This window comes from Macrosteles quadrilineatus, unplaced genomic scaffold, assembly GCF_028750875.1.
Source record: "Macrosteles quadrilineatus isolate MER2022 unplaced genomic scaffold, UCM_ALF_1.0 Scaffold_6__1_contigs__length_79288215, whole genome shotgun sequence".
In the NCBI taxonomy this organism is placed as follows: domain Eukaryota; kingdom Metazoa; phylum Arthropoda; class Insecta; order Hemiptera; family Cicadellidae; genus Macrosteles; species Macrosteles quadrilineatus.
The window spans coordinates 33,438,549-33,453,261 of NW_026542599.1; the positions used below are offsets into that span (position 1 = coordinate 33,438,549).

The following is a 14,713-nucleotide window of genomic DNA, read 5'->3' on the forward strand; positions in this document are numbered from 1 at the left end:
AAACATCAATCTATGTGCATAGATTAGGACGAACAGAATCCAAGTTGGTAGAATTATTTTCCCATCAACTCCACCCCATCCAAACGTGACGAAGTTAACAGTTTCCCTCCCACCTGTAGGTACGTGTGCATTGACAGTTATTGATGGCCGAGGCGGGTACCTACAGCAATGATGAGTAGGTAGGTGCCTTCATACAATTACACCAGGAAATTACATCTTCCACGCAAACTGTAAACACTTTAATAACCACAGTGGAAGGAATCCGGAATTATCTTGATTAATACTGTAATGTTCGGTAACCGCTTTCCTAAGCGGTCGATTGCTGTGGTTAGAGACGCTAATAGTGAGTGAGTAGGGGCATTAAATTTGGAGATATAATAATAGGCAGTATGTTTTGAATGTGACTATTATACAAATGACTGGTGTGTTTTGAACACTTTGTACCTTGTGTGATTTGAGGTTATTAGAAACACTGTTTTGGAATCTTCTTTGCTTTTCGAATTCTGCCCAAAGTATTTTCTTGGAATATATATGTAGATTTTAAAATGTGTGCTCAGTTTACATTTGTTTTATACCATCCTTTCCTTTTAATTTATTCGTATCACGTTATAAGTATTAGCATAGACAAACATTCTATTTGTCTATGGTATTAGGTATACTTGTTATTTCCTAAATTTGACCGCTAATTAGTTAATAAAATCGTTGATTATTCCTACTTTCGTTGGTATTGTATCAAATATAATCGCAAAGTAAGAAATATCCAAGAAATGAATTAAAAGTGCGGTAACTAATTCTTAGGAGGTTACATATTCAACTAAAGTGAAAAATGTGTAGAAATTATTGTTTGTTAATAGAAAAATACATAAGTAACCAACGATTGGTTGATTGTTACTTTCAACAGAGGTATAAATATGTATAGATATTGAATGCTGAGATGAAATATAATTTTCTTATACTATCGCTCCAATTGTACAATATTAAACACCTAAAGATAAAATGTGCGTGTTGATTGTTGTATTCTTGTCATTCACATAAATATAACATTCGGCTTTAGTGGCACGGCTAGTCTGGCAGTGCGGGACTCTTGTTCTAAAAGCATCGGTTCAAATCCGACCAGTAGCAATTTCCTTTGCGAATATAGCATAACCTGGTGGACCGGAGGCCATCTTTAGCTGAAAAAAGTGAAAACTGTTTTAAATTTGAAGATAACCACCCCTATGTTGGACCTTGAGCTTTACTCACACTCGCGATAATGTTGCCCTCACACTAATATTCCTAAGCAACGACTGAAGAGTACCCACCATTTGCTCGACAAATTCATCGTTAAGCCACTTGACTGTCATTTTATATGATGTAAGAACATACGAAAACCACCGTATCAACAAGCTATTTGCCCGGCAATCACGTTGGATGCCATGTGAAATTCAATCAATTCAACCACATGACTGTCAAAATAGTTTGCTTATTGGGAACTTGCTTGACATGGACGAACCGAAGAAATGGACAAGCAAATTTATTAGAGTCATGTGACATCGCAATGTTATTGCTAGTCACAAGGTATTCGGTCTTTTGGACATCTACGTCACAAGTAGTAGGCCCACGATGGATCCAACACATTTCTACAAGTCACAAAATCCAAAGTAATTCCCACCAAATCCGCGGCGCGTCCAGAGTTTTCTGAGTAGTTAGCGGACGCAAGATGCGTAGGAAAGTATTTTCACGGTCGGTAATCCCGAGCAATCATTGTAGGGTCCGTGGTTGTGGGCGGCACCGTTGGCGAGGGTGGTGGAGGGGGGTGGAGGGGGTGGGTCGGTCGTGAGGTCAGACCGGGGTCTCGTCCTTGAGTTCATGACGGAGGTGCGATCAGACTACGAACCTGTTTTGTAATCAATTTCGCGGGAAATTTGTCTAACTTTGAGTACATGTTTTAATAGAACCTTTTTTGTATTCGTGATACGATAATTAGGGTGATTTGTTCATTTATGAATTATTACAGCAACGCCACCTAGGTCCATATTTCAAGAGTACCGGTAATACGGATGCAAAGTAAAGAATGGGATGAATGAATTGTTGTAGTGTTGATCAGCTTGAGAAGAGCCAGGCAAATTTTTAGAAGCATGATAATCAAGGGCAGGTCTGTCCGGGAATCAGATTTAATGCCATCTGAGAACCCTTTTTCGCGAAGGGTTTGTAGAGTAGGATCATTAATCGCTAAATCTCTTCAGACAGTTATGCTTGTTCACAACTTGCGTCTTCCAATAAATCCAAGATTTCCAAATGCGTTGGACGAGAATAGTCAAGGCAGCAAACATGGACAATAGAATGTAAAATTACCCTCTGAGGAACACATATTACTAGGAGAATATGTCAATATTGTATTGTATGTGAATATGAGAATGTGACCCATGCTAGCAACTAGCAAATAATCAAACGTTTCTCGTTTTCCAGGAAAAAAACTTTTGTCTTAAAAATAACAAGCAATTTGAATAGCAAGGGAACCACATGTACAAAATATAAACTCAATACGGTTCAAGTAAACAAACCAAACAACAGCCTACCAATAACCTAACTACATAATTAACCTAATATTCCAACAATAACCCTGTTGGAGGGTGGAGTTCATTCATGGTTTCCCTGAGGACAAAAAATAGATTTTCGAGGCTGGAAGGGAGGTCGTCATACAACTTTGGTTCAAAGTACGAGAACCTTCTTCTCTCAACTTCAGCCTCACTCTGGGAAAGTGAAAAAGGAAGGTTCCATGGTGGGTTCTGCGTCGAGATACCTTCTCCCGGAAGGATAGCCTCGGCTGCTGTAAAACAAGAACTTTGTTGTATATCAGGCACTAGCAGCACGTCATGATCCTGCAAACTATATTTAACTCAGTCATCAAGATATTTTCAGGAAGAAAGTTTAACGAATTGCAGAGTTTTCAAAGGTTGGACGCCTTTATAAAAGATCCACACATACGGAAGTCAAAACGTCTCATAGTAGTTTTCTTCCGTTCCTGAACACCACAAGTTAGTAATTTTAATATTACAAGTATAAATTTCTCAAAATTCCGATGTACCTCTAGACTACTAGAGCGCTCTAATCAACATTTCATGAAAATACCTACTACCACTACAGCCGAAGAACACAACAAACAGTCCAACCTCTCGCCGAGCTAAACATACCTTTGCAACTAACAAATAATTGCAGAGTTATTACCGCGGGAAGAAAGAGACCTAAATAACCGTAAGACACGACTATCCTCGCGGAACAATTTGGACGCCGTCTCGTATTTAGATGATTGCGGGGATGGACCACAGAAGTCTGTGAGAAATAATTAAGATGATTGCCCCCCCCCCCACAATATAGCCCCCCTTGATATTGCCCCCCGCTGGGCTGCTGTCTTCACCGTCTGTCACGACTACCTCAGCCGTGACAGAGGCTTCATGAGGAGCTTATAATTGAGATCTACAGGAAGATAATGTCCGTGTGGATATCGCGAGTAGAGCTGTACTTTGCAATTACTCAGGAGTTGGTTGTTAGATTGCATTTTTCAATTATTTCACTCTTTAGCTTTGTGTGATAGGAATTACTCTCCTGAACTTTAATTGTTGGTCATGGCTAGAATAATCATTGCGAACATTTTGTATGGAGCTATGGAATTTGATTCTTCCTCGGGTAAAGAAGTACCCAAAACATTACAAGATTTTAATCCAAACCAGTCTATTGCTGGAAAGTAACGAAAGCAGAATTACGAAGAGTATAATTAAGTAGAAATATTAATTTGACATTAGCGCACTCTAAACGTTAACAACTTTTAATTTAGTCAAATTAAACATTTACGAAAGTATTGAAAGTCTACTTTTACGCAAAGCGGACTATCGAATAGAATAAGAAGCTTTGTGTATATTTTTACATGATTACCAGAATTCCTAAGCAAGAACCATTTTCAACAACAGTCACAAGTTTGACAATTTTAAACCATCGATACGTGGCATTGATCCGATAATGTCGAAGGAGTGTGTGTGACCAGGCACAGTTCCAAAAGGTTCTGTTCCGAAAAGAATGCGTAGCTGAGGCTCTGTTCTGAAAGGCACTGCACCGAAAACTTGTTGACAATTTTGAACCATCGATACGTGGCATTGATCCGATAATGTCGAAGGAGTGTGTATGACCAGGCACAGTTCCGAAAGGTGAAGAGATTGCGTAGCTGAGGTTGTTTTGAAAGGCACTGCACCGAAAACGTGTTTGGATCAGTGCATCTCTGAGTTATGCCTTAGAGTAATGCCAGGATCCTAGAACCATTCGTTGTACAAGGAAACATTGATTCTGCATTCAACACACAGTCGTGATCTGCTCGCGTTCCCCAAGAGTGATGTTACTGCGATCGAAAATACAAATATGTCCGCCCAATTGCACATTTCACGGCGATATTGATGCCTCCGATTGTACCGCGGTCCGCAGTGGGCCATCGTTAGCGAGTTAGTTATGATAGATGGTGGATAACGAGCAGAAGAACCGGTTCCTTATGTAAAAGGTCACAATATTGGAACAGCGTTTGTTTTAGAGCCGGAACCGTTGTCAGTACGCTCGTATAGTTCGCGCTTATTAAAGCAGTGTAATCTTTTGACTATCCGGAATGTAATGGCAGCAGTTAAATTTTTTCGTAGTTTCTGTTGCTAATGTGTTGTGATTTGAATGTCTTGTTTGAAAGATTGGTTTGTCTAGTGTTTAGATCTTGGGACCCGGATCAAATTTCACTAACCACCAGATTTTTTAGTGATTTGATAATTTCGTGTTATAAAACTAAAAGGACATGATTGGCGAAGGGAACTGTGTGGAGACTTTTCTCCGCTAAATTTATACGATAATTTGTAGTTAAAAAACTGGTCTATCAAATTATTTTTCTTATTCATGAATCAAGAGATTTGTTTTACTGAAGTATTTTTGCTAAACTGTCGAGACAATTTAATTCATGAATATTTATCTGTATACAATATAATCACATATAATGTTTGTCGGAAGAAATTTGGGGAATACAAGTTAAATCAGTAAGAGGTGCCGATGAAATTTTAATAGTTTAGAAGAAATGCCTAAAAGTTAAACCACATTTAATTTAAGCTTCCACACTAAACTCACCGCCTACACTGGTATTCCAGAGGATCTTAAGCTGCAAATCTATACAAATAAGAATTACAACTTCTTAACTTGAGAATAGGCTACTATATACCAACATCTATGTACATCCGCAGTACTATCCTGATATTTAGACCAATTCGTACATACCAAGGCAAAAATGTGGTTCGGATTCCACTATAAAATGTAGGTCCCTTAGTTGCCATTAGCTGTATGGGCTATTAATTAACAGCTGTGTCTAAGGAATATGTCGGCCTTAGTCACTAACAAGACTACAAGACCGCGCCACTCATCCTACACTCATCTCCTGTCATACTTGGCTTAAAATACCTACTTTGTATGGTCGCCATTTCATCGAAAAGTATTAAGTACTAAGTATTAACTTTATATCTCAAAAGTTCCAATTCACGTAACTTTTTCAGCTCCTTCACAAAAACAAAATTTGTTGTGATACGGAAGAATTTGGGCAATACAAAATATAAAACTCAACAATTTCTTAAGCGTCACGAATGAAATAATCTTAGTTCAAACCATGTTTATGGTTCAAACTATATTCCGTAGGACCGTAATAATCTGGTTTTCAAATTGACCATTTCACCACAAAGCTATGTGACAACCTTCACACACCTCGTCTTAGTGGAACAGCGAATATTTCTCGTCACACTCTGTGGAGTTATTGGTACAGTCTGAGACGAATCGATCAGGAGGAGGAGGCTGCCGGAACAGATGGTCGGCGAAGACGGAATCCTTGAGTTCCAAGGATGTTTGATTCAGGTTGCAGACAGGTTGCTGGATGGTTTCCAATAACAGGGTCACTGTTTCGTTTATGTTACGTTAAGAGGACCGCGATTACCTAGGTATGTGGTCGAGTCCTTTACTTTTATGGTTGGCTGTAGATACGAAGAACTTGATCTAAATGAATATCTATTGGGCCAGTTACGAGGTATCTTATGTCAGTCTGGTTTAAGAATGTAAACGTAGCACAATACAGGTATGAGCAGGTTGTTAATCTTAAGCTTTTGGTGCGAATTCAGCAACCAAGGATTACTTTACGCAGGCATATGACCTGCCACGAATCCTAATACGCACTTCTTTTGAAAATTAAAATATATAGGTCTTCTCATTACTATGCTTTAGTAAATAGTATGAGCAAAACATGCGTGTTATTTTATGCTGGCAGCACTGCTTGATTTTTGCTCATCGTTTACCTGCCCTGTTTACATATCCATTAGTGACAGAACTTAGTGTTGAAACTTGTCAAAAGCTCAGTTGTCAAAACTTCAGAACTAGAGCTTAAGGTTTTCTTACGTTAATTAGTTCACTCGTATTGTTGTTGGGGTAAGAGGCTCAGTTTAGAAACTCAGTTGTCGGAAGCTTAATTGTCAGACTCCTAGTGTCAAAGCTCAGTTCAGTTTAGAAGCTCAGTGTCAGAGCTGAGTTTAGAAGCTCAGTGTCAGAGTTCAGTTTAGAAGCTCAGTGTCAGAGTTCAGTTTAGAAGCTCAGTGTCAGAGTTCAGTTTAGAAGCTCAGTGTCAGAGTTCAGTTTAGAAGCTCAGTGTCAGAGTTCAGTTTAGAAGCTCAGTGTCCAAGCTCAGTTTAGAAGCTCAGTGTCAGAGCTGAGTTTAGAAGCTCAGTGTCAGAGTTCAGTTTAGAAGCTCAGTGTCAGAGTTCAGTTTAGAAGCTCAGTGTCAGAGTTCAGTTTAGAAGCTCAGTGTCCAAGCTCAGTTTAGAAGCTCAGTGTCAGAGCTGAGTTTAGAAGCTCAGTGTCAGAGGTCAGTTTAGAAGCTCAGTGTCAGAGTTCAGTTTAGAAGCTCAGTGTCAGAGTTCAGTTTAGAAGCTCAGTGTCCAAGCTCAGTTTAGAAGCTCAGTGTCAGAGCTCAATTTAGAAGCTCAATGTCCAAGCTCAGTTTAGAAGTTCAGTGTCAGAAGCTCAATTGTCGGAATGCAGATGGACGGAAATTCAATCAATATCCATTGAGCGTGTAACCACAGTTTACGCGCTGATGCCTCGACACGGCAAACCGGCGTTCATCAACCGACAATTGGGAATCACTAGGAGAATCACTATGAGGATCACTAGGAGAATCACTAGGAGAATCTAGAAGAATCACTAGGAGAATCACTAGGAGAATCACTAGGAGAATCACTATGAGAATCACTAGGAGAATCGGACTCACTAGGGGAGGAATCACTAGGAGAATCACTATGAGGATCACTAGGAGAGGAATCACTAGGAGAATCACTATGAGGATCACTAGGAGAATCACTAGGAGAATCTAGGAGAATCACTAGGAAAATCACTATGAGGATCACTAGGAGAATCACTAGGAAGACCACTAGGACAATCACTAGGACAATCACTAGGAGAATCTAGGAGGATCACTAGGAGGATCACTAGGAGGATCACTAGGAGGATCACTAGGAGGATCACTAGGAGGATCACTAGGAGGATCACTAGGAGGATCACTAGGAGGATCACTAGGAGGATCGCTAGGAGAATCACTAGGAGGATCACTAGGAGAATCACTATGAGGATCACTATGAGAATCACTAGGAGGATCACTAGGAGGATCACTAAGGGACTCACTAGGGGAGGAATCACTAGGAGAATCTAGGAGAATCACTAGGAAAATCACTATGAGGATCACTAAGAGAATCACTAGGAGGATCACTAGGAGAATCACTAGGAGGATCACTAGGAGAATCACTATGAGGATCACTATGAGAATCACTAGGAGGATCACTAAGGGACTCACTAAGGGACTCACTAGGGGAGGAATCACTAGGAGAATCACTAGGAGAATCTAGGAGAATCACTAGGAAAATCACTATGAGGATCACTAGGAGAATCACTAGGAAGACCACTAGGAGAATCACTAGGAGAATCACTAGGAGGATCACTAGGAGGATCAATAGGAGGATCACTAGGAGAATCACTAGGAGGATCACTAGGAGGATCACTAGGAGAATCACTAAGGGACTCACTAAGGGACTCACTAGGGGAGGAATCACTAGGAGAATCACTATGAGGATCACTAGGAGAATCACTAGGAGAATCTAGGAGAATCACTAGGAAGACCACTATGAGAATCACTAGGAGAATCACTAGGAGGATCACTAAGGGACTCACTAAGGGACTCATTAGGGGAGGAATCACTAGGAGAATCACTAGAAGAATCTAGGAGAATCACTAGGAAAATCACTATGAGGATCACTAGGAGAATCACTAGGAAGACCACTAGGAGAATCACTAGGAGAATCACTAGGAGGATCACTAGGAGAATCTAGGAGAATAACTAAGTGAATCACTAGGAGAATCACTAGGAGAGGAATCACTAGGAAAATCACTAGGAGGATCACTAGGAGAATCACTAGGAGAATCACTAGGAGAATCACTATGAGGATCACTATGAGGATCACTAGGAGAATCACTAGGAGAATCACTATGAGGATCACTAGGAGACTCACTAGGAGAATCACTAGGAGAATCACTAGGAGGATCACTATGAGGATCACTATGAGGATCACTAGGAGAATCATTAGGAGAATCTAGGAGAATCACTAGGGGAATCACTAAGGGAATCACTAGGAGAATCACTAGGAGAATCACTAGGAGGATCACTAGGAGACTCACTACAGCTTGGAGTGGTAAGAGTAACTTATTTTTCGATACGGTCTTCTGGATAAATGTTATGTCCTCGGTGTTATGCCATGGTTGTTTTAACGATGAGTGTAATTACATCATCAACATGGCGTTCATGGCGTCTTATATTGACTGTTGGATACAGTTAGCCATGGTATATCAATATCAAAAAATGTATACAAAACGTGGTTATAGACTTTATAAAAAGAGGATTGAAATGAAAAGGTCCTCGTATCCGAAACGTCTTTCAGCAGTGGATGTAGTGTGGATTTGAACCCAATGTCCCAATGTAACCAAGTGGGCTTTTCACTTCAATACATCATTCGAAGCCCAGTTGTTGTAGAACTTAGTTTAAAAAAGTTTCAATCATTATTACAAGTTTATAGTTATGTTTTCTGTACGAGTCAAAAGTAAAAAATCTCTTGAGACGTATAAAACGTGTATTATTGTAATGTATCTTTCCTAAGAGTCTTCCGAATTTCAAAACAAACCTGACGGTTATTGGCCACGTTGAAGGTAGTAGGAGATCTTGTGTAAATTTACATTCAAACACCGTGCTTGGACGAGGTACTTACCTTCATGTCACGTGGTTTGTTTGCCCTCTCTCTCTATGTTTGAGGCGCACATGATAAGACTATAAACTATGAAGTTAAGTGATGTGTGCTAGATGCGGCCATGCGGGTGAAACGGAAGTACTATTTTGTAAAATAAAATAAAAGTCCTCTTTGCGCTAGCCACCCAAACATACACACGATTGCTCCCATACTCAGATACCTTTTATATATATTGTATATATATTGTATATATATTGTATATATTTTATATATTATATTTTGGACTATCAATTAATGACGTCATATAATGTTAACGAAAAGTAGTAACAAGACCAGGGCCTGGACGTGGACAGTTTCCTTTACGTAAAACGTTAAAAATGCCTAATGTGTAGATATACACCAAATAGCAACTCATAGTCTTATTTTACACAGGTATATATTCAAACTAGGTAGGTTTCCATGGTCAAAGTAGACACCCGAATATTTTTCTTCGGGAAAATATCCGCTTGTTGGTATAAATACTGTAGGACACAGGTGACGTCTTTGACGGATTCCAAATATATTTGTACACACTTTTCTTAACAAGCTGTCCATTTTGTCCTTTTAGTTTGTAGTGTCCATTACCACTGTAGCGTTTCCATTGTCTGCTTACAAAATAATAAGTTGGATCACAGCCTTCTCCGAAGATGAATAGTTTAGCTCCTCAATCAACCGTTTAGACTGCGAATATTTCCCAATAAATCATCCAAGAATCGTTTGGATATTCAGACAGTAAATAAACATGTTTGTACACTTTATACATACGCTAAGCCTGTCCCTACAGAGTTGTACTGACTCCAGCCTCAATGTAGGCGAAGGGAAAGGCATTGACTGGCCTCTCAAGGTGAGGTTTTGATTAACTCTAGCTGCAGACCTTCATTCTTCCACAGGTAAAGGTTACTCCTGGGTTTTCCCAAAGAGTTAAATCCCTTGTTATCTACAGAATGTTATATTTGATTATTTATATACCCCTCCCTAATTAATTTGGAAAGGCTACCCACAAATTGTCTAACGTGGTTTATTAAAATAGTTTACGTAAGATTGTGAAATGATTTTTACAAGTTTCTTTTTTTATCAAAATTCATGTTTCTGATCCTGGACCATATTGCTATGGAAGCGCTATCTAAATGTGTGTGTATTTGTAAAATTTTTATGTTTTTTGTTCGTGTCTTTCCTGTTGTTATGGTGTTTTGACGAGTTGCAAGCTTTGAAAATGTTGTCTTCTCAGCGAAACATGTAAGCTGATGAACAATATTAATCGTTGGACTATTTGACGGAGATATTTAAAACCTGTATTGTCTTGATTTTTATTTTGTCGTTTTCCAAGCCAGAAGTATTTTTTGCGGATTTTGAGTGAACTGTCAACTGTGCAAACTCTTCCTCAATAAAAACCACGACTATATACTGGTTAATTCTTTAACTGGAACAAATTTTAAAATATCTTTTGTCAAGTACTTGTAATTGTATTGTATTGGTACTTGCTTTTTAAACTGGTAAATAACTACGCAAACTCCAATCAACCTAGCTATAAATTAATGATTATGCAATAAAGGTTATTATAAACAACTTGAAGCCATGTCACAGATTTTGAAACAACTTCGTCACAAAACAACTATGGGAAAAGATGTATTAATCAAGCCGTTATGGACAAAGTCAGCTTATTCATGCTATAACTGTAATTAGAAAAGAACTTAGTAAAAAAAAATGATGAACCAACCAAGCTGGTAAGAACCGAGTAAATTCTCTTCTGCTATAACTCCAATCAGAGAGTGTGAAGCAAACAAGTGTAACTCAGAAATTAAATCGAGTTCAGAGCCAATTTGCATGCAACCATGAATCTTTCTGTTTAAATAACCGCCGCGGCGCTTGTACTTGGTGCTGTAACTCTTGTTTTTCACTTTCATAACTTACATTTTCTTTCTCGCCAACTAAGGTCGAGGCTTCTTACCAATTAGCATTCCTAGTTGTGAGTAATCGCGCAGTAAAAGTTGTTTAGCTTCTAATTAGAGTTGAAGTAAGATACGTACTAATTATCCAACATTTGCTAGATGATTAATTACCAAAGTTCAATAGTATAATGGTTACAGATTCATAGAGAATAGTTATTTGTAAAACTAGTGTGCGAAGTTCACTCGCGTTTAGCATTATATTTTTCCTACAGTTACCATAACACATTAAAATAATTTGTCCTTCTCTTTCAAACACTCTACGACACGTTTTTAGGTTAGGTTAAATCCAAGCGTTGAACATGGGAAACGCTGCACCAGCTGATCGTAGTCGTAGTATCTTTAATTTTTGCCAACTTATTTTCAAGCGTACACGTATTAGTGCCTAATAAAAGCACTGTTTTTGTGTTGTTTGGTTGCAATACCTACTGGAGTGCGGCAACAAAAATGAGTGCGGCAAAAGTAAGTAAATGCAGCAATTAGCAACTTTGAGTGCCATAATAAGAGTGCAAGGAAGCCCACTTTGTCAGGTAACACTAGTATAGGAACGATTAAGTGCTTATTTTCAATCTGCATATGTTTCATGTACTATAAAGTGAATCGTTGATCGATTCTATACGACAGATTCTAACCAATCAGGGTTGATAACTTCCTTCCATTTTCCAGTCACTAAAAATAAACACAGTCCAGCAAACAGTTTATGGCTTGAAAACATCTCTTTGTTACCTATAGCCTGTAGCGATGCCATTCAGAGCTTCACCGTTCGCTGGGTTTATCACTTCCAGTTAGTCCCGGAGGTTGGTGATGGTGTGGCGACCCGAGGCATTGCTGGACCGAGGACAAAGAAGTGGAGTCACGGATGACTGAAGACTCTAATGTATATATTCCTCTCACAATAAGCCTGCAAGATCAGTATCAGGAGGCTGTGTACATATAACTGCAACGATTTTTTCACGATTGCTGTACAGAAGACCATGTACCCTGTAAGATTACTGTATCCAGTTTTAATTCCAATTTATCTTTTGACCATCGTCGTCATCCATTTACTCTCTTCCCGATGATATGGTGAAAGTATTATTTTTGCCAGTTTTGAGTTTGAGTGAAAAAATTCTTTTCGGGTTCCCCCTGAACCGGAGTGGTTTCCGAAGTAATATCTGTGTGTGTATGTGTACAGAGCTACAGACACTAGTAGCTTCTGTAACTCCTGTGATCCGATTTTTATCAAATTTGGTATGTTGTTACAAGTCCTTGATTCCTCCAAAAGTTAAAAATTTAATTTTAAATTGTGAATGGTATTTTCCTCATAAAATTACGAAAAATGTTATTAAAAAAAATCCTTGACAATTTTTGATTAACATTGAAAATATTTATTTTAACTTCAAATACTCCCCTACCCTGTAAAAACTCCAGTAAATTTTTTTTGTAATTAAAAAAATTTACCCATAACACTCATCATTACCTTTGCTTTTTTCCCAGTTTAATTGTTTGCTTATGAATTTAATTGAATTTAATTATTTAATTGTAGAATGGTCAATTTCAATTACAAGCTACGGAAGAACGTATTCGTCAGTTGGACGATACTGTTTATTTCCAGTAACTTTTAAAGGAATCGTCAACGTTTGAAATAGAAAAAACTTGACACACCACACCATTAACACATATTGGTGAAAGCTTGGAGTGGAGCATTGTAACAACCAGAGAAGATCCTTTATGGAGAATGCGGCGTGAGAGTTATGTGGTTCTGGTTAACTGTAACTGAACCAGAACCAGCCGCTGGTGAGAGGCTGAGGAGCGTCTGTACGCGGGACTTTCATATTCAAATGGCACCTCTCCCCCCCCCCCCCCGGTGGCTTGCATTGCTGTCGGCGGTAGCAACCGAGTCGAAACGTTACGTTGCGCTGCGAGTATAATGACATATCTATTTCCTACTGAGTTATTCATTTCGGAACTCGTGTTTTTGCTCGGGTGCCAGAGACATCTACGTTTTGAAACGCTAATTAATTCTAATCTGTGTGGTGGTTGGATTATGATTTTTTTTGGATCAGAATAGGGGTCTGCAGTCATTGATCATTGGGATTTAATAAATGGTAAAAACTTATCTTAGTTAGTAACGAGAGCACGCCCCGTGGTCGAAAACTCGACCAAAAGTGTTTATTGTGCAAACTTCTCTATTTTAACCCCACACTGTAAAACTTGTGATTGGAATTTCTTTAATCTGTTTTGATTTTCTGTTTATATTTTGTTGTTATTTCGTCACCAACATGGCAACCAATTAAACCCATGTTAATAAAAAAAATAAAAATAAGTTTTTATGCTTATATTTGATCCTATTTTAATTTATAAAGAGATTCTGCACATCTACATAGAAATTCTTTCATTTGGTACCAATCGCGTGTAATTCAGTCCAGTAGTATGGTCAGGCTAGCTGTCATCAGTTTTGCAAAAGTTTTTTATCATATAAGATGAAGCTACACGTGGAATCTCACTTTATTCTACAGTTTATTATTGGATAATGAAGAGTCTGCACTCGCTCTTCTCACATGTTCAGTTTAAAATAAGCACCTAGTTGCTGTCCCTAAATGAAAGATAACCTCAAGAAGTAATCTTGTTTTTTCTTGGATGTCGAGGCTTATCAAATTGCTGGTTTGACCCAGCATCTTGTCGATGGATACTTCCTTGGGAAATGCGTTTGCAAAGAAAGATATTCTGATAACCTGTTTGCCTGCGTTAGTCAAAGCTACAAAAGTCATCTTGCTATATTCTACACCCTTTGGTCATTTGGGTTGAAATCCACCCGTTGCGTCGTCATTGTGTTGTGGTGAAAGCTATTTGTAGAACCACTATCTATGCTCGTATACTGTCGAAGACCAGTCTTTTATCGTATCATACGGTTCGTTGGAATTTCTAATTAATGTTAATATGATTTTATCTATAAATTATATTAAGACCATTATCATGCCAACAAGTTAACATTTAACTTTGTATCCAATTTTATGGTTAAAAACTTCTCTATAACAATATTTCTCATTTATGAATATGGCATCAAAATATAAAACCTACCTAAATCATTTTATGATTTTTTTATGTTTCGTCATTCAACTATATATTCAACACCTATTCAACATATGGCAATAAAATCAACTGTACCTGAAATTCATTACTAACCTACCTAAAAGAAATTTGGAGTTAGAATAAATATTTTTATGATTTTATCATTAACTTTGTATTATAACCAAACTAAGACAAGTTTATTCCCTATTACCTAAATGGAGTGGAAGCAAAGTTAACCTGGCTAGTGTTTACAACAATGTATGGCGTCAGCGTTCTTCAGACTGTGGCGCCTTGCTTCTATTGACCGGCTGATATCATTTCTAGCAGATATTTCTTAAGCAATTTTCTTTGTGGCGA

At 38.3% G+C, this 14,713-nt stretch overlaps 2 protein-coding genes across 2 annotated transcripts; both read right to left on the reverse strand.

Annotated features, from left to right (window-relative positions):
- Positions 1–7,211: 7,211 nt before the first annotated feature.
- Positions 7,212–8,265, reverse strand: LOC128997446 (clumping factor A-like). Its single transcript, XM_054423083.1, has 4 exons — positions 7,977–8,265; positions 7,784–7,927; positions 7,507–7,734; positions 7,212–7,459 (listed from the first exon to the last, which is right to left on the reverse strand). Exons 1-4 carry the CDS (start codon positions 8,263–8,265, stop codon positions 7,212–7,214), a joined length of 909 nt encoding a protein of 302 aa, XP_054279058.1.
- A 26-nt stretch (positions 8,266–8,291) lies between these two features.
- Positions 8,292–14,055, reverse strand: LOC128997447 (clumping factor B-like). Its single transcript, XM_054423085.1, has 3 exons — positions 13,956–14,055; positions 8,445–8,684; positions 8,292–8,407 (listed from the first exon to the last, which is right to left on the reverse strand). Exons 1-3 carry the CDS (start codon positions 14,053–14,055, stop codon positions 8,292–8,294), a joined length of 456 nt encoding a protein of 151 aa, XP_054279060.1.
- Positions 14,056–14,713: the final 658 nt, after the last annotated feature.

Bases quoted from the DNA above. Each gene is read 5' to 3' on its own strand.
- LOC128997446 (XM_054423083.1), bottom strand. From the start codon at position 8,265: ATGAGTCCCTTAGTGAGTCCCTTAGTGATCCTCCTAGTGATTCTCCTA. The intron at 7,928-7,976 runs GTGATTCTCCTA...TGATTCTCCTAG, and splicing joins TTCTCCTAGTGGTCTTCCTA to ATTCTCCTAGTGATTCTCCT. The intron at 7,460-7,506 runs GTGATCCTCCTA...TGATTGTCCTAG, and splicing joins TCCTCCTAGTGATCCTCCTA to TGGTCTTCCTAGTGATTCTC.
- LOC128997447 (XM_054423085.1), bottom strand. From the start codon at position 14,055: ATGACTTTTGTAGCTTTGACTAACGCAGGCAAACAGGTTATCAGAATA. The intron at 8,685-13,955 runs GTCAAACCAGCA...TGATTCCCCTAG, and splicing joins ATCCATCGACAAGATGCTGG to TGATTCTCCTAGATTCTCCT. The intron at 8,408-8,444 runs GTGATTCTCCTA...TTATTCTCCTAG, and splicing joins TCCTAGTGATTCCTCTCCTA to ATTCTCCTAGTGATCCTCCT.